The following is a 23,625-nucleotide window of genomic DNA, read 5'->3' as shown; positions in this document are numbered from 1 at the left end:
GTTTGAATTTCAGTCATGTTTTGGACTTCAGGCAGATTCTATAAAATTATAATTTCCTTTTTTCTCTTTGTAAAACGCTTGATCTATTTGCTCTTTCATTTTTCTTTCTTTCCAAACATTCATATTTAGTTGATTTACAATAGCTTTTTCTCCCCTTCAATGATTCTATTCTATCCATATTACAATAAATCCAAGACTTCAGGTAACGTTTCACGGAAATGTGGTTTTATTTTACATCTTAAATATATATTTTTTTAATTGTTGTATAGGCAATTTATTTTTCTCGTTAAAATGACTGTTTTTAAAATACATTTAGAATATAATTTCACGACAGTAAAATTAAATCACGTTTTTATAATAGATTAATTTAAAGAGAAATTTGTTGGGTTTTTGCAATTATAGGGTAAGAAAATTATAAAGCAGCTTATCCTTTTTTTATGGGATATGAGAAGCAACACACTGGCACTGAATGATAATATATGGACTTCAAAATAAATTATTAAAAATATATTTTCAGCCCCCAGCAATATTAATGCAGAGCTGCTGTGGTTTTAAACCAGGGACTATAATATATTTTATATCTCACATATGAGATGTGTACTCATGAGCGACGTTATGACTCACCGCACATTTCCTGGAAAGGGTATCTGCGATTCCAGCAAAAAAGGAAACAAGTGAATGAGCAGTATATACTTTAAGGGCTCCATGTAAAAGAAATTGTTTTTATTTTTAATCATTGTTTAAATGTTTTTTAATGTTAACTCAAGCTGTAGCTTACAGATAACTATTTTACCTTTTCAACCACACTTCTTCTGGGTTTCATTGCCTGCTTCTTACCCCAAACTTAGATGAGGGGGTTTTACGACCCCTTAGCAGATAAGGAAGGATGCTGCTTAAACTGAAAAAGTTCATTAAACGACACCCCTACTGAACTTTTTAGCTTTATTTCTCCTCTTGTAAATTGTGGCCTCCTGGTTGTATTCTCAATAAAAGCAGCACTGAGAGCAGCATTCCTTGGAGAGAGAAAAGGGTGTTTCTCCCTTTGTGCACAAGAAGCTTTGCTTGTTGGTGTGGTCTCTTACTGTGTTTTTCTTTTTTTTTGTCTAGATGAAATTATCTGACACTCCATACACTGACAGGTTTGATTCTCACAAGAGTTTTATTTGATTCTCTGCTTCACTTGGCAAGTGTGAAAGCTAAACCATGGTGCAAATAAAAAAGTGAACCCTGGTCAACTTTGGAATGAAGGTCTGCTTTCGATTCCACACAGATTTTGGGGTGTATGATTTGACACTGAATGTGTCACGGTTTTTCTGCGCTCTAGAGAACAGAAGAAAACCTAAAAAAAGGCAACGAGTTTGTGTGCAATAGAAGTATAAAAAAAACCACAGCAACAATCTGTGCAAGTTAAAATCTTTAGAAAGTTTAAAAATGATATCTAGTGCGTAACAGCGGTCAGACCCAGTTTGACCTTTTATTTTCCTTGGTCAGACCGATCCAAAGATCCTCTCCTCCTCTTGTGGGGATGCAACTTTTCATCATTTCATTTCTAAATGTTTGTGAACATCCACTCACCTGCCACTTAATTAGGCACACCTGCCCAACTGCTTGTAAATGCAGATTTCTAATCAGCCAATCACATGGCAGCAACTCAATGCATTCAGGCATGTAGACATGGTCAAGATGTGTACCAGAGGTCAGAGGAGAATCGCCAGACTGGTTCCAGCTGAGAGAGAGGCAATAACCACTCGTCACAACTAAGGTAAGAAATGCAAAAGTGATGTGTTGGGTATTGTGTACGGTAATAGTTTTATGTTAAAATGAAGCCCAGTAATATCAATTTTTGTAATTAAAACAAACCACTTTTGTATTTAAATTGCATCACGATTATTTAAAAAAACAGCAACAACAAAATATAGTTGATTCAAATTCAACGTAACTAGTTCATTTCAACAGCTATACTGCTTTGTTTCAAGAAGTTTGTCCTAATAGGCTTGTTGTACTCCTAACTCTGCACATGCCCGGTGTAGAAATATTTGCCCCTGCCTTTCGGAAGTCTTTTTGGAAGTCTAGTGGCATTTCTTGTCAGGAGAACAGATTGAATCTGCTGCCATCCACCGATAGTTTGGTAAGTACGATATTTAAGATGGATGATAAACTTATTCTAATTTATATTGGTATTCAATGTTTTTGATATTATTTTTGTGGATTTAGTCACATGTCAGAAAGTGTTTCACAAAGGTATCAATTTTTTCTTAATCAGGATATGCTATACGCCCTTCCAACTGTTTTATACGGGAAAATAAAATGTTTTACGTCATTAGAAGTACGGATAAATTAGCTTATTGTCAGGAATTGTCCTGTTATTTGTGTTGTAGTTGAGCATTTTTCTAAAATCCTCTAATCACCAGGGGCCTCATTTATAAACGTTGCGTACGCACAAAAGAAGGCGTACGCCACTCTTTACGCAATAGTTGAGATTTATAAAAGCAAACTTGACGGGAAAATGTGCGGTCCTCCACGCAAGCTCTGACCCAGGCGTGGACACAAAAACGGGTGAAATGAGAAACGGCGACGCCGTCGGCAGATGGAAGAAACACATGAAAGTGAAAATGACAATACTGCCTCTCATAAATTACATGACGACTTCACAAAGCAAGTCTTACAATTAACAGCCTACACGAAGACCCGTTTGATCGATCAGCAGTGAAACAAATAAAAAAAAAAATCAAACGAAAATTACAACAGAAATTCAAATGAACACTTATTTGGAAAAAGAAAAGTTATATATGTTCTACAATATTGGCATGTTGTGCAATTCATCCTCATAAATAATATATTTAACAGAACGAAATAATGTAAAACACTGATATTCTCGTCAGTGTGTCCGTCTGGCGGAGCAGATATAGGTGCGGGCGTGCGGACGGACGGACAGATGTACTAATTGTCCACTGGGGAAAGTTGTTTTCATATTAAAACATTTCTTCATAAGCAACAGAATTATGGTATTCATGCATATGCCTTTAGTTTGTTTTATTTTTGATAAAACAATGTATGGCGTATGTCTCAACCATTCAGAAAGCAACAAGAAATTACATTTGCGCTGATCAATTTCCCATTTCCACGTCGATTATTACCGACATCTGTAGCTTGTCAGATGTAATTTAATGGATGGAAATAAAATGCCCCATCACAATGCGTAATGACGCACAATGGCTGATCTTGCGCTCTTAGAAGATGTGGCAAATGGAAGAATTTGGAGTGAACGCATCTTTAGACAGCAAGAAGACTTGCTGGCAAACGAGGACGAGTGGCTTACTAGCCGGTTCCGACTTCCTCGAGCCGTCCTGTTGGACCTCTGCGGGTTTTTGGGAGTGTGTCACCCGGTGCATCTGGTGCGTCGGTGTTCCCCCTGCGCCTCAACCACCACTCCACTTAAGGGATTCCCCAATTATTGCCGCCAGTCTCTCATCAAGAGGGGTCAGCTCCAGTGTCCCCCCCCCCCCGTAGCAGACACACTCTGGCGATGCAGCGCCAGAAGTTTTTTTGCCTCGACTTTGATGTCCGACCATTTCTTTTTTATTTCGGCCACGGTCCGAGGTTGTGAGGCTACAGCATTTTCGGCGTCTGCCACCGTTTGCCACTCACGTGCCTTTTTGGCATTAGTAATGCCCACACTGTGCCCTCCAAACAACATTTTCTCCTCTATTCCACCTCGCCAACGATAACTTCTACTTCACATTAAGTCAAGTTACGTTTTTTTGATTTCCTCTCTGTGTTTGCCATGGTTTCGCAATTAATGAATATTCATTTGTGGGCGTTTCACGGACTATTTATGGGCAACTATGGGCGTGTCATGAAGCCGCAAAAGCTGCGCTCCATTTAGAATTGGTTGTGATTTATTAAGGGAAAGATGCGTAGGATGTGCGTGCGCACGGTTTTATAAATCCAAATATTTCTGTGCGTACGCACGTCCTATGTTTCATCCGTACGCCACTGACGCAAATCTTACGCAAAGTTTTATAAATTAGGCCCCAGGACATGGTAGCCCCTGCTTCCTCAGTTAAACTTGCCATTCCTTCAAGTGATTCTTCTATTCAACAGCATCCCCAAATACTTATCAGCCTTTTTATTCATTTGTGTTTGGTCTTTCATATAGATTTCATTGTTTTCTTTTTTTCTCAATTAAAAACCTATCTAATGTTTAGTCTTTTGTCTCCAACAGAATTCCTGCATTTAAGAGAGATGGGACTGGAACTTTGCTGTCTGTTTACTTAAATGAAAGCCCAGATTTCCAACATTGAGTCAGATGGGCTACAGCAGCACAAGACCACACCGGGTGCCGCGCCTCCCACAGTAATGGGAAGCGGAGGCTACAATTCACACAGGCTCACCAAAACAGGACAATAGAAGCTTGGAAAATACGTTGTCTGCTCTGAGTCAGGTTTTTTTTGCAGCAACACCCTACCTTGTATCAGCGGTTAAGGCTGCTGCTGGTGGTGGTGTAATGGTAAGGGGGATATTTTCTTGGCACACTTTGGACCATGTTGTGGAACGAGAGATTCATCCAAAAAATCTGCAGTAACTGCGTGATGCTGTCATGTCAATATGGACCGAACTCTCAGTACCTTAATGTTTCCAGTACTTTGTTGATTCTTTGCCACCAAGGATTAAGGCAGAACAGGGTCTAACCTACTAGCAAAGTGTACATTCCTTTTAAATGATACACTCTTTGTTATTTTACCTGGTTCTTTTTTATGAACCATTCTACACATTAGCTGATTGCTTTCGCTAATTGATTTTTGTTGTTTCCTTAAGCTCAGTTAAGACATACTAAGGTCTGGATTTTTTGTTTTTGTTGACCTTTTTCCTTTAAAATCTGATGTTTTGATTAAACTGGTAATTAGTTTGAGTTCTTACTTCCTATTTATTTAAAAAGTAATGACTGTTTTCTGATTGAGACATTTTTGAGTAACTTTTACTCAGATACAAGTTTGCATCACCCCTGAGTGCATTGACATTCTCAGTAGATATGAGGAAATCATAGAGCCTGTAACTCTGAAGTTTCGCTGAACCAAACTACCTTTTTTTTTTCAGTTTGAGCAGTTTTCACCATTACACAGGAAAATGAAGGACTCCACACCTCATCTCAATAATAGTAAACAGAAATCCGTGTTGTAATTCAGTGCACGCGGCCGAGTGGCCTTCTGGAAGCGCATTGTTTGCAAATGACAGCTCTCATTACAGACTTTCAGAGCAGCCAACTGAAACCCCCATCCAAACACCTTGACGGACACTGGCTTTTTATCAACAAAACTGCTCCCAGAGACTCAGATGTCTCTCAAAGTGCACATTTTAGAAACATCAATTCCTGTCAGAGGCTACAGCATCATGACAACACTCACTTTAGACCCTTAAAAGCACAAACAGCATTTATGTCACTGTTAAATGGCATGTTTTTGACTTCCCTTATTAGGCATTTTTCTAAGACATATGCAAAACCTGCACAGACGGCAACCAATTAACTCTTCGGACGTTTCTGTGCGGTTTCCACCGGGTCGAAGGTTAGCGTGCTTTTAATGTTGTAAACACTAAGAGCTGTTCTTACCTGGAAACAACGAGAGGCAGAATCAGCATCTTCAGCATCCTCATTAGCAGCTCTCCGGGAAACTGGAAGTACTTCACCTCCTGCAAACAGCAGAAAAAAACCCAGGATATTAATTTTTTAAACGGCTGATAATCAACAAATGAACAGGGAAGTCCACAGACCCTTGTGTTCCCTTTAACAAAAGCTTGACAGCACATCTGTAGAATGGGCTTAAAATACCCTGAAAGAAGTCCTCCTTTCATGCATTTCTCCTCTGATTTTTAATGTCAACTTCTGCAAGAATTTGTGTGATAATGAGGTAAAAAATCCAAACACATTTCCATCTCATAAGTGCTGCAGAGCAAGTTTGAGACTTAGTGAATTAGGAACTTTGTGTATTTCTGCATGCATTTAATTATCAGATCATTTCGGAACAATTGCTACAAAGCCAATTTTCTAGGTAGTAATACTTGATTGAGTCATTTGTCTATCGAGGTTAAAACGTCAAGAGCAGTTTCAGGATACAAATGCTGCAAACAAGCTTGTGTGCTTTTCATGAACTCCCTTGTCATAGGACAACTTAATTTCTGGAACTTTTCCTCCATTAACTTCTTGTTTTTGGCCTTTCCACATTCATTCTTTTATATCAGGCATGAGGCTTTGACCTAGTTATCAATTAATTACTATACCTACTTCTTATTCTAAGCTGGGTTTTCCAGCTTTCAGGGACTTGATTAATGGTCTCTCAAGCTGGTTAAACTTAAAAAGAAATGCTTCAAGAAATTGAGTATTTTCAGGAACTTTGGCTCCTGACTTCCCTTATTTCGCCTTTTTTTTAAAATTTTATTTACAATGTTTCCTGTTTACGTTTATTTAGGTGTCAAACTAAATGTCTAAAAGGGTCTAGATCAGGGGTGTCCTACCCTTCTGGAAAGAGGGATAGATTTTGTGTGGTGAGAATGTATCAGGGTCAACCATTCAACCATTAAATGCAAATCAACTATTTAATGATTTTTTTTTTTTATTGCAATGGATACTTTTCAGTACTTCACATAGAATAGCAACACATGTCAATACAGTTTTACCAAAATTACTGTGAATTTCTGATTTGAAGTACAAAACGCTGGTCTTCACCACAGAAACAAATCTTAAGGATCTTTGCTCAAGTTCATATCATTTTCCACTCTTCTCAAATAATTAGGTAAGTGGCGTCAGAATGCGCTTTGACGCAGTTGACATTTTATAAATGAGTTAGTCACAGAAGGGTCTCGTGACGGTGATGGCACTGGTTTACAATGGATAATTATGTTGTTAGCCAATCACAATTAAGATATCGTACATACAGTTCCTAGAAAGGGTTGGGGTCCACATATTGATTTTTTATGACGGGAGCCTGCGGGTCGGTGGAGATTTGAATTTGAATTTGGCTCATGGGCCGGACTTTGGACATGCCTAGTCTAGATTTTTAAGCCCAGACGCAAGTTCATGAAAGCACTTATTTCAAATCAAATCACTTGTGGCATTAAAACCACAGTGGAACATTTTTTATATATCATGTCCCTGTTATTTGTGGTTAACATGTTTATCTTCCTAGCAATGTGGTCAGAATACACGGGCGTTTAATTTGAAATGAAATGAAACGGGAAAGCAGTAAGTCAGCTTATGCATAGGTACCCTTGACATTAACCTGCTGTTGTTCCACTGTTGTATTTTTTTTCACTCAAAACAAGGCAAGTTCCATAGTTCTGCAGACAAAAATCCTAAAGCCTTAGCTGTTGGCGTTACAGATGAAACCATGAAGTGCACAGAATTTGTCACAGCTGAAATGCCTCAAAAAACCCACTGTGGTCGGTATTAAGACTCTGAGACAGAAAGTCAATAACTGAAATTGCAGCCATAATGTCAGACTTGCCCTGAACTGAACCTTTTCTTGTTTTGTACTTTAAGCAACAACAACAGACAGACTGATGGTATAATTCAGAAACCCTGCCTTGTATTCTGAGAAAACCTTTATAACTGTTTGACTAAAAGCCAAGCCATTTCCTCTTTCAGAAAGAGATGTCCACTTCTTTCATGCCATGAAAAGAGTTTTTTGTGTGTGTAAGAGTCCAAGTCAAAGTCAAAAGCCAAAGTCAGCTTTCTTGTCAATTCTTGTCATGTGCATCACATACAATGAATCAAAATTTCGTTTCTTACTCTCTCATGCCTGTCCAAGAGAAAAAAATAAAATAAAATAAAAATAAATGAATAAAAAGAAAAGACAAGGAAGACAATTGATATTGAATAAAAACTCCTCTCTGGCTAGTTCCAATTCCCCTCCATCAGGTCTGCAGTGGCTGTGATAATCCCCCTTTCTTTTCAAGAAAATGTGAAATATTTTTATTTTTGATTTGAAATGGTTTATTTCAAGCAATCAAATAAAAAATGCACAAAACAATACAATCAGCAGTTATAAATTCATACAAAGATTTATCAAACTTAGGATACTTAGACATTAAATCAAAGATTGCTTGAAAGGGAGAGGAAGGAAGTGAATTTATATAAACCCACCCCAGTTCAACAGTACCATTTTCATTACATTATTTATCATTATCCAATTTATAACTTCTATCAGACAGAATTAAGAATTCTGAAGTATTAATAATTCACATTACAAAGATTTATTACTTATTATGCAAAAATAGACATAACTATTTTTAAGAAATCAACATAGCAACTGTAGATCAGTTATCTAAAATATATGCAGATTTTATTCATTAGAAAAATCAGGACTATGATTAAAAATAACACTATCAGAAAAAATAGACATAACCCTGTTTCAGAAATCTTCATAGCATATGCAGATCAGGTATCAAAAGTTAAAAAGATATGGAAATTATTTATTGAAATATAAAAACTAGTTTTTCAAATCTTGCAAATTTTTAATTTCCAGCCTGTTAAGACTGTTAAGGCTTCATATTTGAGTGTCGTAATAAGTGCGATGCATCTCAATTTGCATAAAACCTTGCAGTGAAGCGGAAGGCTATCTGCTTTCTCAAACACGGTATTGACACAGCAGGATCTTTTGTAAATTACCCACTGTGCAGGTTTATTTTTCAACAGGACAATGACCCCAAACACACCTCCAGGCTGTGTGAGGGTTATGTGATCAAGAAGAAGAGTGATGGGGTGCTGCACCAGATGACCTGGCCTCCAAAGTCACTGAACCTGAACCCAATTGAGATGGTTTGGGGTGAGCTGGACCACAGAGTGAAGGCAAAAGGGCCAACAGGTGCTAAGCACCTCTGGGAACTCCTTCAAGACTGTTGGAAGACCATTTCAGGTGACTACCTCTAGAAGCTCTTGAAGAGAATGCCAAGAGTGTGCAAAGCAGTAATCAAAGCAAAAGGTGGCTACTTCGAAGAACCTACAATATGACATATTTACAGTTGTTTCACACTTTGTTGTTATGTATATAATCCCACATATGTTAAGTCACAGTTTTGATGCCTTCAGTGTTATTCTACAATTTTCAGTCATGAAAATAAAGAAAACTCCAGCTCAGAAGGTATGTCCAAACTTTTGGTCTGTTCTGTATATATATGTGTATATATAATCTTAATAAACATTTGGACAAAGGTTCTGGCCTCTTTACTCTGTTACAGTGCTGCACAGTTGCAGGTGCAACAGTCAAGAAACGCAGCTTTCTAGTTCCTGAAATATTTCAACGCCAAAAAAAAAAGTGTCAGGGTGCAATTCTCACCAAAAGCGCAACCTTTATTTTTATTTTTTCACGGAATTTTTTAAATTTATTCTCAATGTGATCTTTAATATTTGATGGTGTGCTTTGCACTTTAGGGCCACCGTACCTGATTTCTTAAGGTGAAAAAACAGAGGGTATAGTAAATAGTTCAGGAACATTTAAATAGTTTGATGAATGGATGCAGAATGGGGCTCCAGGCATCAGGTTTAAAGAGTAAGAAAGTAAGAAATGTAAAAATAGCAATGCAGCAGAAAATATTGGACACTGCAAATTGATCTTTGTTTTTGAATATTTTACTTGATATGTAAATCATTTTACCATCATTTTTTTAAATAAAGTAACATCAAACTCTATCTATATTTGCATGCCTCTTTTTTCATTGGCTGAGTATTATTAGTGTTGTCTTTGGGACCGGGAGAAGAGAAGAATGGGAACTGGGACAGCACCACTTTCACGAGACGACAAAGAAAAAGAAGAAAAGGTTAAGATATAAAAAAGAAAAAAAGTAAATCAGCAATACTGCACTACCAAGATGACCTCCAAATGCATACAGAGCACTTTGCTAAACCTAACAAATCTTTAATATTAACATTCTGCTTCTTTCACACACTGAAACCTTCAATTTCAAAGGCAAAGAGACTTATTTTGAACACATTCATTACTTTGCTTCAAAGTCATGTTTGACTTGTCAATTTAGAACTTCAGAGTGCTTGAATTCAAATTGGGGTGCTAAAGATTGAAAGTTAATGTTTCTCAAGGTCAGTAGTATAGTTTTTTTTTACAAGGTTTACAGAAAGTTGGTTTTGAATGTATTTGCATTGGTGAGGAGAAGGAAACTAAAACCTTAATATGTAAAGTGTTGAAAGGGGTTGCAAGAGCACAGGATTCATTTAGTGCCTAACGGTTGCCGTCCATTTTATGGATTGTCTTGGAAACTGCTCACCGTGCCTACATTTCAACCACATACATGAAACACCTGTACTCCTATATATCCACTTACTCCAGTGCTTCTCAATTATTATGAAGAAATGACCCCCCCCCCCAACAACGTTCTGCTGCAACTATCTTCAGTATCATTAATCAAGTTGCTCAAGTTAAAAGTGTTTATCTGCAAAGTATTGTTTCCTTATCATTAAAGACTGCAAAAAGGAAAAAAATCCATGGATCAACTTATTAATATTGAAAAAGTTGATTAACATTGTTTTCAGAATCTAAAAGCAAAAACAGACACATTTTCAAAAAATAAATTGTAATTTTTACATAAACTGAATTTTTTTGTCTGACTAATTGAACCATTAAATATAGAAAAATAAGACTAAATGAAATTTAACATGTTAAAACTTCAAATTGCATTAAATGTTGCAAATTTGGCGTCAAGATTTGGATGTATCATTGTGAAGAGATGCCATAATTTATTTAACTTCATGCTGTCCACTGTCAAAAGTTTTAGACAAAGAGACCGGTCTTGCCTAATTTCCCACCACAGTCACTGTAAATGCTGTATACGCTTTGGCGTATTTCCTCGTAATCGCTTTCGGGAGAAAAGTAAAGCAAGGGAAGGAATCAGAGGAGATCAAGCTTATGTAGGGTAAATATAGAGCACTTTTAAACCCAGGTAATAGCTAATTATTCTCGACTGTACCAACCTTAATCTCTGTAAAGTTGGGAAAAGTTTAACCCAACTGAAGTTTGTGACTGCTTACTCATTAACATAAACATGGTGATTCCAGCAGCCTTTTGCTCAAAGTTTGTTGCAGATTGAAGGCTACTTTGTGCATGCCTGTGAACGTGTCATGCAGTACATTCTTTTTTCAAACATAAGCTTCCTGCTTGTATCTCATGTTTTTTGAGATACCCTAAATTCCTTTTGCAATATGCAAAAGAAAACAGTGTACAACTACTTTAATGCATTTTATGGCTTAATTTTTTATGATATTTTATAATGCTAATGCATGTAAAAATTATGATTAGGAAATTCAATATTTTACAATTTTCTGGCATAATAGAGTTTGGACTGTGGTATTATTATTATTATTTTGATAAAAATAAGCCTTCTACAGTTACACAAAAATGGTGCGCATGGGAAGTTGGGACACTTTGTGTCATAATAGTGGAAGCACTCTATTGTTATGATTTTTGTTTCAGGCAGCAACATTTTTTGGTTCTTAGTGTGAAGTGGTATCTACTCTAAAAGCGTTCCCAGTGGTCTTTTAATTAAGATTATGCAGTTTTTTCAAAAATGAAAAAACAAAAAAAACAAAAAAACTTTTGGTTTCTTGGACATTTTTCTGTAACACTGCAGTAGTTTGTTAGAAATTTGGTTCTGAGTTGCGGAACTGTTGGTGCTCATTTTCCATCATCCATCTGTTTACATGCTCTCCTGCTAGCTTAGTCATTCACATCCCCCACCGAACATTATCCAGCATTATCCGTTATCTATCGCCGTGCTCCACATTGTCCTCAGCTGTGCCGATTTTTCTCACATCAGATCAAAGTCTTCACATTTCATTCAACCTTTGCTGTATTTCATGTTCCAGTCTCCACGACCCTCATCAGAACATTTCTGCAGGTCCAATGAATGTTTGTAGCAACGTCGACACAGCAATTAATGAAGCAAAACAAAGTAGAAGACTTGGGATTCATGATTTCAATTTAATACCCAACATCTGTGCGAGGAGATGAAGGGGGAATAAAAGCTATTTGTTCTGTTCCGGAGCAGGATAGCTTTTAGACCAAATGAAATGCATGTTACAATACGCGGGGTGCATGAAAAAATGTGCTCATGTATTCCTGTGTCCTTGTCCGAAGTGCGTGTGCACGCGCATGTGTCACTATGTCATGGCATTTGCTAACTGTGCTGGATATTTGGCAAATTCATGTAGACACACCAAACCCACATCTGTGCAGACTTTATTAGACATTTAGCTTCATGCACACTCCTTTGACACGAATGCCTTCAGACTTTCATTGAATTTTTTTATTTATTTATTTGGTCTTTCATTGAGTTTCTGTCAGAATAATTCCACTGTGAGGAACATTAATGGCTGTAGATCATTACATGGCGGCCCTCTAACAGCTTTATCTGCCTCAGCAAGATTTAGAATGTGTGGCACCATGGTCATTTTATTATTCATGTTCGGACTGATAATAACTCACATTACTTTAATAATAGCAGGCACTTAAGCAACATTCAGTCTTTAGATTCATTGGTGTTCAGTAGATTATCGCAGCTGTGACAAACACACCCCACAGGTACAGCAGTGTCAAAGCACAGAGACTAATCAGCATGTATTATTTAATGGTTAATAATAAAAAGATTTTTCATGAATTAAAATTCTGAGCTCCTATTTGGAGCCTAACTTCCTCCACAGCTTTTTTTCCACCCATTTAGTCAAACAATCTTTTTACTTTTTCAAAAATGTTCCTTTTTTCTTATTTTTTGGTGCACATCATGATGTGCTGCTGATCTTTTGTCTCAAAAAGATGAAAGGAAATGAATCTTCATACTTAAATCATCATGTAAGTATGAAGCTTACAAAGGTTACATTTGTTTATTTAAAATTTTTCTTGTTTTATGACTTTTTGGGAGAAATCTCACAAAAGAAAGCTGTGTAGACAAAAACAGCAAGCCACGGTGTTACTGACATGAATGTGTACTAAATGTGAACAACAGCTTTGCTGTTTCAAAAAGATAAACATGTTTCAGTGAGCTGTTATGCTCATCACCTTTGATGGAACCATTGGAAGGACGGTGGGAGTGCTGTCAAACCTCACATCTTCAATCAGTTGGATTCTCTTTCCCACGTGACTTTAACACTTTAAAAAAAGATGACGGAAGTGGGCCAAACTGCCTGCAGTAATCCTGCAGGTACAACAGTTGTTCACATGGGGGGAAGGGGTGGCTGACACAAACTCTGATCGGGATGAGGAAAAAATTCTTAATAGGAAAACTGGCTGACAGGCCTTACTGCTGCCTCGCTGACTATAGCCTTAGTCATTGGTTTTGGCTTGTCCAAGCCTGTAGAGGGTCATAGACAGGTGTGGCCGCATCTTAAAGGGAGCACAGGTGTGTCTTCCAGTTTACTTGATGCTTATTAGGTCACCTCAAGGGGCGTCACTAAAATGGAATGTACCATTGTCGCGCGCAGGATAATTGTGCCGTGAAGTATTTGTAAGGATAATGCATTTTGCAGGCACTTATGATGTACGGATGATGCTGTCATATGGTACCCTTTATATAACAGTCCAGTCGTGAGTAGGGTGCGTACTGGTTCCTTGTTGATCGTGTTCAAATGCTACACACACAGAGGTCTGCACGTGGTATGCAAGATGTTCATAGGATACTCACTCAATTGTTTATTTTTTAAAATAATTTCTAACATGCACAGACAGAGCGAATGTGAGAGGACAGCACACATCACTTGAACACCACTGAGAGGCCCTTTGCACAGTACGCAAGGCTTGAGCAGGTTGAAATAATGCCTGCATCCACCAACTTCACCCTTACGTGTTACGTAAATGTTTGCAAGACTTGTGGCCCGTCGCATGATTGCTTCTTTGGGCAACACCAGACTTCTGATTGAATTTTACCTTTTTTCACACAATTGGATATTTGGGTAACACTTTATATTAAGATTCCTTAACAAGCTCTGTTAACACATTAACGAGCATTATAAATGAATTTATAGGGTGTTAGTAAGACATTTATTAGTACAATAAGTCTAATAAGGTTTATTAAATTACTTAGTTAACACATTTACAAGCATTATTATTAGGATGTTTTTAAGATGCTAATGATGCATTTACTGATATTATAGGTGCTAAACAAATGTGTCAGTGTTAATAAGCTTAATAAGATTTATTAACAACCTTTGTTAACAAATTAAGAAGTATTATTATTGTTTGGGGTTCTAGTAAGATATTTATTAGCATTGTAGACGCCTGACACAAGCCTAAGTGTTCATAAGCTTAATAAGTTTTATTAATTAACTTAACAAATTAATAGGCTTTATTAATGTGTCAGATGCTAGTAAGATATTTATTAGCATTATAGATGTCTTGCAAATACCTGAAAGTGTTAATAAGATTTATTAACATCTAAAGTCAGACCATCGTCTTTTAAATCCATATTACTAAACTGCTTATAAGCTTTACAAATGTATTAATTAACTTTGTTAATAGTTTATTAATTGTTTTGCAGCACCTCATCTAAAGTGTGGACGTATTTTACCACAAACAACCACAAAGCATAAAGATTGTAAAAAGAACTTTATGACATTAAAACAGACTAAACATACACAAATCGTTCTGTAAAAGATATATAATAATTTAATTCAGACAAATAATTTTTTTTTAAACATATATACTGGTGTTGGATGACTAGCATCATAGCTAATAGGATAAAGTATTAGCATCTATCCTGAGTGAAACATTCATTGCAAATCCCATCACCAGGAGACAATTCTCTGCATTCAATGCCAACAGCATTCAACCACTGTTGCCTTGCTTCAAAGTCCACAAGAAAGTTGCACAAGCCAGTAATTTTAGAAGACCGAAGACAATAAACCAACAGGAGCCATGCTAAAGCTAACACGCTAACCTGCCCAGGTTAACTAATGTCACCATTGGCTAATGAATCTGTCAATCAAACTCATCAGCAAAACAGGCGTGCTCACTTTCAGCCAATTGAATGGCCTCTTAGACTTTGCTTTCACACAGGTGACGAAAAAAGCCCCGCCCATCTTTGATTCTGTACCGGTCGGTCGTTAGCGTGTTAGCTTTAGCATGGCTCCTGTAGGTTTATTGTCTTCGTTCTTCAAAAATTACTGGCTTGTGCAACTTTCTTGTGGACTTTGAAGCAAGGCAACAGTGGTTGAATGCTGTTGGCATTGAATGCAGAGAATTGTCTCCTGGTGATGGGATTTGCAATGAATGTTTCACTCAGGATAGATGCTAATACTTTATCCTTATTAGCTATGATGCTAGTCATCCAACACCAGTATATATGTTTTTTTAAAAAAATTATTTGTCTGAATTAAATTATTATATATCTTTTACAGAACGATTTGTGTATGTTTAGTCTGTTTTAATGTCATAAAGTTCTTTTTACAATCTTTATGTTTTGTGGTTGTTTGTGGTAAAAAACGTCCACACTTTAGATGAGGTGCTGCAAAACAATTAATAAACTATTAACAAAGTTAATTAATACATTTGTAAAGCTTATAAGCAGTTTAGTAATATGGATTTAGAAGACAATGGTCTGACTTTAGATGTTAATAAATCTTATTAACACTTTCAGGTATTTGCAAGACATCTATAATGCTAATAAATATCTTACTAGCATCTGACACATTAATAAAGCCTATTAATTTGTTAAGTTAATTAATAAAACTTATTAAGCTTATGAACACTTAGGCTTTTGTCAGGCATCTATGATGCTAATAAATATCTTACTAGAACCCCAAACAATAATAATACTTCTTAATTTGTTAACAAAGGTTGTTAATAAATCTTATTAAGCTTATTAACACTGACACATTTGTTAAGCACCTATAATATCAGTAAATGCATCATTAGTATCTTAAAAACATCCTAATAATAATGCTTGTAAATGTGTTAACTAAGTAATTTAATAAACCTTATTAGACTTATTGTACTAATAAATGTCTTACTAACACCCTATAAATTCATTTATAATGCTTGTTAATGTGTTAACAAAGCTTGTTAAGGAATCTTAATATAAAGTGTTACCGATATTTGGAGAGGAGAAACTGTGGTGCAAATCAAACGGGGACCAAACATGTCTTACTGCTCATGAAATGCCCCTGGACACGTCAGGGTTGCAATTGTGCAATTGCAATCTCTGAATACTCCCAAAGAAAATTACTTTCGTGGAAGCGAGGAAGATTTCTTGTTTTACTTTGTAAAGAGGAAAGCTGGGAAATAACCACCGTTAGGAATTTGTTCAGTGATTTTCACTACACTGTCCATTAAATCCCCTCTGTGAAGTTAGCAAGCATCTCAGTATCGCCCACTCATCGCCAATTTGAGGCAACTTTTGAGGCCAAACCTATGAAGGTAAAAATGCTCCAAAAAGAACGCACTTGTAGATTTGATTTGAGAACTTGTAATATAGAATGTGAAAACTTGTGCATCAAAAATCTGCATCTGTGTGTAAAAATCTTCTGCTGTGAACTGACAAATTTCCATTTGCATGTGTTCATTTAGAGTTACAACTTCAAATCTGTGATTAAAACTGCTCAAATGTGCCTCTGCGTGTGCTCGAATCTGCTGACGCAAATCACAAGTGCGCTACAACTGCGCCCTGAATTCTGACACATTCCTTGCGAGAAATTCGTGTCAAAAGTGATCTGTGTCCGATAATGGAACAAGGGGGGGAAGGAGGGTTAGAGGAGGCGGAGTCAACCAATCAGAATGCAGGACTTAGAGTACTTGGTAAAGTTAGAAAGATCTTCACAGATTCGGACTTCCTGCTTCAATAATTCTTCTAATTGACGTTCAAATGTGACAGCAAGTTTCCCAATCATTTTGTATTAACATGGAGAGTGAACTAAAAATGCATTTCTAAAGAAAAACACTCTGTTTTTCGTGCTTAAATGAAGACATGCAGCTAGACGGCTGCCAACAGGAAAATCATCTTTGTTGTAGCAGGACAATAGGGCCAGGGCTATTGAGCATCTTTATTATAAGTCATATGGATTAACATTTGAAAAAAAAGCAGATTCAAGCACACGCAGAAGCACATTTGAGCAGTTGTAATCACAGATTTGAAGTTGTAACTCTAAATGAACACATGCAAATGGAAATTTGCCAGTTCACAGCAGAAGATTTTTACACACAGATGCAGATTTTTGATGCACAAGTTTTCACATTCTGTATTACAAGTTCTCAAATCAAATCTACAAGCTCGTCCATTTTGGAACATTAATACCTTCATACAAACCTGACGTGGCAAACAAGCCGATGCTACTGGATCTTAAGCTCTGTGCAAACAATACAAAATAGGCAAATCTTTAATGCAAACATTGTGTCTATGGTAAATGGCATAGACTTGTATAGTACTTGTCTACCTTCCTCGAAGACCCTAAGCGCTTTACAGTCACAGTCCCATTCATCTATTCACACACACACATTCACACACTGATGGGTTAAGAGTCTTGCACCAAGGAGACTTTGACATATGGCAGGCAAAGCGGGAATCGAACCTGCAATCTTTTTGAGGCTCATTAAAAGTATAAAAAAGTATTTGTTGTCTGTGCTTTGGGCCAAATACACACCTGTCATTCATTGAGCTGGAATTCTCTAATCTGACTCCCCTTCACTATTATTTACCATCAAAGCCACGAACTTTTGGGTTTGACATACTTTTATGTAAAATAAAATAAAAAACCAAATAAACTGAAATTCAGGCTTTCTCAGATCGAAGGTTGAAATGGCAAACATAAAAATAAAACTTCTCACTAAGTCACTTATGGAGAAGCAGAAAGTACTGACAGACATAAAGATTATACATTCCTGTCTGTTCTTTTCTTTAACAGAACTCTTTGATCTCCAAATTATTTCAATGTAATTTCTGCAGGATGAGACATGAAGACATAAAAGGAGCTCAGAGCCTCTTGATTTAAGATCTTTGGATTACTGTGACATGAGGTAAGAATCCTTTTGAGAAGAAAAAATCATCACCATTCTACCTTTTTTCCCAGTGACTGCTAAACCTCTCATGTGCTAATTTTCTACTACTTTCTTAGTTCACATTCGAGAGCACGTGTATCAGCTGTGAAATCCTTCCACCTGACAAGGTTTGGAGAAACAAACACTATTTAACTATGTTTTCCGTGTCTAAACAGTGAGAACTTTATGTGTATATATATATATATATGTAAAACTGCGTGACATCTTTTGTAAAAAGGCCGTCTTGACATTTGGATTGGAGTCTGTTCGCAGCGGTCTCTAAAGTATTTCTCTAATTGTGGCTCTGTATTCTGCAGGTATGCACCCACAGGAATAACAAATTTAGAAACTTCCTCCTGAGGCTTTAGTGACCTTAAGCACCATGTGGTTGTGAAAATCTTAGATTTTTTTTCAGTGGACTAACAAATGTATGCTGTCTTCGAGCATGGCTTTGTTTCAGAATAAAGTGCGCAGCCAGCAGGGCATTTCAGTTTTATTTTTCGTCTAAGGCAAAAATATTCCTCTCACAAATTTTGAAACCTTATGTTTTTTTAGATGGTCTGATGGGTCGTTAGTTCCTTGCCTGCTTTAAGGTTAAAGCACTCTTTTATAAGGTCAGTGAGGCAGGACTTAAGCCTGATAAAAGTTTACTATGTTTTTGTTCTTTTTTTTGAAAGAAAAGAAAGCATTTTGGCTTCATTTTGTTAATTTTACTTTTATTTTATACGTATACAACCCTAATCTAACATTCTGCATTTTTGATCACTAACTCAAAAGCTAAAAACAGTGCAGTACATGAGCTTTTTTACCATCAAACAGTTTTTTATCTATGAGCCATTTTCATCACAAAATGTAATCTTTACACATTAAATGTACTTTGACCCATTTTCCTTTGGTTTTCAACTGTTTAGTTCCTTTTTTCACACAATGTTTGTTAAAATCGAAATAACTTTAGTTTTAGTTTTGCAACTGACAAATAATCTCCACTTAAGCAACCTCTTTTTATGGACTTGCTGGAGCGTTTGCAATTCAAATGACACATGGTGCACATGGTCTCACAGCCAATTAAAAAAACAAAACATGCCATAAAAAAAATCTTTTCATTGGTACTGCTTTTATTTCTTTGATGCAAGCAGATTTGATTTGAGTCTGAGTTTTAATCAAGTAATAAGCATGTCACAATCACACTGAAAATCGTGTGAATGAAGCTCCTTCAGGGGCTTTTGATTGTGCGTGTTTAATACAGCAGTGGATCTGTAGCATAAATAAAGCGCAGTGGCAATCAGTGCAGCCTGCTGTTGCAGCTCCTATCTGAAAAAAAACATCAGTCAATATGTTGTTGCAAAAAAATCTACTTTAATTAGATGGAGACAGAATTTCTTCCAAAATAAAAGTAATTTTGTGCATATTTCAGGACACATTTTTTTCTCATTCTGGGGTTAAAACCAACTTTTTTGGTTTGACAAATGAATCCTGGGTAAGGGGAATTATTTTAAGGCCATGACAACCTTTAAAGTGTGTGTTTTATGAGCCTTTTGTGGGAATGTTGGTGTGCAACACCAAACAGTAATTTAAAGCAGGGAACAGAGTATTCTCCTTAACATAAGCTATGGTGTTTGAATTCATCTCAGTGTTTAAGGAGACAGGGATCACGCTGAGAGGATAAAGGGGTAACAGGGCAAGCAGATGGTTGGGGAAAATGAACAATTTTGCAGGGGAAGCTGGAGAAGCGTGGGGTGGGCCGTTGGAGCACCTATCATTTGAACCAACCTGCTCGGAGAGCTGCTTGCCTCTGAGGAAGAATCCCAGCAGGCAGCCGATGACCACAGCCAGCACAGAAAGGATGAGCAGTCCGTTCTGCTTGCAGACATTCTTCACGCGGCCCCAAACTTCTTCCAGAGCCACCGCCATCCTCCTTCTCCGCCTGCTCCCCCTTTTTGTCTTAGTCTTGACTGCAGCTTTAGAGAAAACCACCAGAGCTGCCCCCCCCCCTCTTTTCACCACTTATTTAGCCATGTAGAACCAGCACCACAGCTGCCGCCAAACTGCAGCGGGATTCAGACTGTGGGTGCTTTAGTGGGGTGGGGGCTGGCTGGATGTCTTCTGATGATGGAAGTGGTCCCTTGAGAAAGAAACCAAAAAAGGAACCCCCCCCAAAAAAGAAAGTGACCACACAAAAGAAAAAAAAAATGTAACTGATAAATTTTGGAAAACTGGAGACACCGGTCTATAAATGTATAGAAAATTTCAGCTTTGTTTCTTTTAAGCTTTTCCTCTCTTGTTTCACATCAAACCAGAAGCATCTCATCTGTGTCTCTGCTGGTCCGAGTCTCCCTCCTCGTTTAGCCACTCCGTCCTCTCCCCTCCCAACAGACACACTTCTGCCAGCCGCCCACAGGGGGCTCTGCGACAGCTGGTGGTATTGTCGTCAGGGTTAATACTGCGATCCTATTAGGCTGCGCTGCACAACTCGGATCTGAGGCAGGATTAGAGAGCTCTCTGAACAATTGGACTGCAGGTTGTTCAACAGCGCCAGAGAGAGGAGAGCAACAGAAAAGGAGAGCAAAATAACGTTTAAAACTCCTGATGGGAGGGGAATAATTGTGCAAAACAAAACCACGCTTTAATAACCATGAGATGAGTCTTTGATTTGAGTAGAAATTCCCAGAATTCTGTATTTAGGACTACTGGGATCAATCCTATTCATTCAACAGGACAAACATTCACACTGACTCCTGCAATGATTTGGGACGTCCAATCAACATAACAAGCCTGCTTTTGAACCACAGGAGGAATAAGAGTACATAAGAAATACTGAAGAAACATAATGGGGAAAAAGGCAGTTAGAAATAACACTCACAGCAATTGCTGTGTGTGTTTGCTACCTGTTTGTGTGTGTCTGACGGCACAGGTGCAGTGAAGCGGCGCAAAGCCAATTTACAAGTTACAAGGGTGTACAACAATATTTCTCTAATAACGACCACACTTCACTGAACAATAGTGATTGCTTTTATGCTTTCTTTGCCACTCAGGTGTTTTCATAAAGTCTGTGACAAACTTAGTTTGGTATGAGTTGAGATCATTGACTGTATAAGAGAACTGGACTGAGTGACTCGTTAAAATAAGAAGTACCCTCATAAGGCCAAAATCCCAATAACTTATTACTATTAAGAAATAACCAGCTGTAACTCAGTCATTCATTTTGTCAGAACAACCATTCTTGCTCTGCTACCTTTTTCTCAACATGTTCTTGCCAATCCTGTTTTTTTTTCATTACTGCATATATTTTTTGTGGTGCAAGTTATTCATTTATAAACTGGCCAATCAGATGCCTCAATAAAAGTTTTTTTGTAGCATTAAATGAGTGACATCTGTAGGTGTCTCAGCTGGGAACTGCCGCTGCACATGGACCCGCCTCCCTCAACTGACACTCATGATGTCCACATGGACCCTTTGGTCACATAAAAGAACTGTCAGCTGTTAAAATATGTCCAACACAAGAGGCCTTCAGCTCTCATCTGTTTTCCCAGCTGTTGGACAGGACAAAAAAAAAAAAAACTGTCAGTGCTGTGCGAAGGCGGCAGCTTTTGTTAAAGTAGATTTCATGTTTAACCTGCCCTCTGTGTGACTGTGTACCATCTCTTATCCCCTTTGTCGTGAGTCGAGGCACTTGAAAAGAACTGTTAGAGGTTTGTTTTTGTGTTGTACTCTGTGCACTCTGTACCCAGGGTACCCAAGGTTCTACAGACTGAACATCAGAGCCTGGACCTTCAGTTATTCCTTTTATTTACTGTGAACTGCCTTTTTCACTCTTATGTTTTACACTTGACAGCTCATTCAAAGCTGCACTTTGCCTAAGCCTCTCCTGTGCCCAAGCCTCCAGCTCCCTAAGCCTCTCAAAATGATAAGGGAAACATTTGAAAATGGGGGTTGTGTGCTTCCATCTCAGAGTGCATGTTAAAAGGCAAAAAACACAAAACAAGAGTTTTAAAGTAACTGTAAGCGATTGAGTGTTGATTTACCAATACCACTTCGTAGAGCATCACAGTACAAATGTGTAGATTAAAATCTGTATCGCTGAATCAATATCTTTTATATTTACCTGATTTCTTTTTAAAACTTGTCCATGAAGACGCCAAGGATGTTTGCTGCTGGTCTGAAATTGAGTTGCCAATAGTCAAGAGTGTTACGGCCCCAGACAGGCAAACCTGTCACAGTCTAGAGGAAAATCACAAAGGGGCCAAAACATGGAGCTAGTGGTGCACAATATGCACATCTGTCTTTGCAAAAGTTCAGATGTTGTTTCTTTTTGTGGGCGAAACGCAGACACCCTGCCGAGGCCGACTAGGTTGACACCATGAAACGGGCAGCAGGCACAAGGAGCTAAAGCCAGAGCCTCAAAAAATGGATGTGGTTTACTGTAAAATGTTTAAGAATAGCATGATAATGCCCTTTAAGTTCAAGCCACTACCAGCACTTGATTTTGTTCAATCTCTGTTTTTAATTGTGTATTAAACACCCAGACTGTCTCATTAGCAAAGTATTAATTATACATCTTTTAGGAGACTGTGCAATCCTGAGAGTCTCCAACTTTTACTTTTCTGGTGGCCCTTTTCTGTTTTGCGAATTAAGGATCTTGCCTGTGACAATCTTGGAAAAGATCACTGCTGAAAATGTTCCAAGTCTGTTAAATAACTCATGGGTTTTAATAAACTTGAGTACAGAAGTATTTTTGACATCTGGCTAGAAGATGCAAGGTATTTTTTCACTGTAGTGCAAGGATTGATAACTGCATTGAAACATGTCAAGAACCCTCTGCTTATCTAAAACTGACTGTAATGGCTTGCAGACTGATTTATTAGCATGAAACCACCACTTACTGTTTTAAAAAAAGTCATATTATGTAAATTAAGACAAAAGAAATGTATTGCAAGAGTGAACAGAGGCTGCCAGAAATGGCAATTATTGTTATTCTCTGTGATAAATAAGCAATTTAAAAAAAAACACTGCCTCACTCAAAAATTCTTTTGTAATGCTAATCTTTTGTGTGGTTGACAGTTGATAAAAAATAAGACCTGCAGGGTTTACAAATTGCAGACAAGTTCAAAAAAGTTTTTGTTGTATATCATAGAGAATTGTGGGTGCCACCTCTGACTGCTGTCTAAAAAAAAGTGCAAATACAGTATCACAATTGTATAGTGACTTAGAAACAAGATTCTATGCAAATCTTTAACCAGAAGGTCATGTACATACCGCAGCCACTCTTGTCTGTGGATGGGCATTCACAGGAGAGTATATAGTCTATACTTTAGTATATTAGTATATTATGCTTTTTACAGACACTCTGCATTGTTAGGCCCTTGAAAACGAATCAGAAGACACAGCTTATGTTTGACAGATTTGAGACCCACTCTGATCATCTTTTAACCTATTTTAAAAGCGTTCCCGCTGGTCTTTAAATCATGATCATGCCATTTTTATCATGACATGGTTTTTGCAGAGTGGTAGTAGGTCATTAGAAAGTTTGCCTCTGAAATGTGCCCCCCCCGCTCCCTGTTGCTCCCAGGCGCTGTGCTGAAAGCTAGCTCTCCAAGCTTACAGCACT

General features: G+C 37.5%; 1 protein-coding gene across 1 annotated transcript in view; it reads right to left on the bottom strand.

The window, feature by feature from the left end:
* slc1a7a (solute carrier family 1 member 7a) overlaps nucleotides 1-20,363 on the bottom strand; it is a 55,241-nt gene extending 34,878 nt beyond the window's left edge. The window contains exons 1-2 of the mRNA XM_023965426.2: nucleotides 19,791-20,363; nucleotides 5,609-5,688 (exon numbers count right to left, since the gene is read on the bottom strand). Of these exons, the coding sequence (XP_023821194.1) occupies nucleotides 5,609-5,688; nucleotides 19,791-19,931 (221 nt within the window). The 5' untranslated portion in view covers nucleotides 19,932-20,363. The remainder of the gene's footprint in view (nucleotides 1-5,608; nucleotides 5,689-19,790) is intronic.
* Nucleotides 20,364-23,625: the final 3,262 nt, after the last annotated feature.

The sequence above is a fragment of the Oryzias latipes genome, chromosome 17, assembly GCF_053564925.1.
Source record: "Oryzias latipes strain Hd-rR chromosome 17, Olatipes_Hd-rR_3.1".
Classification (NCBI taxonomy): Eukaryota; Metazoa; Chordata; class Actinopteri; order Beloniformes; family Adrianichthyidae; genus Oryzias; species Oryzias latipes.
The sequence above is the reverse complement of the archived record's forward strand: the minus strand, read 5'-3'. Positions and strand labels throughout refer to the sequence as shown.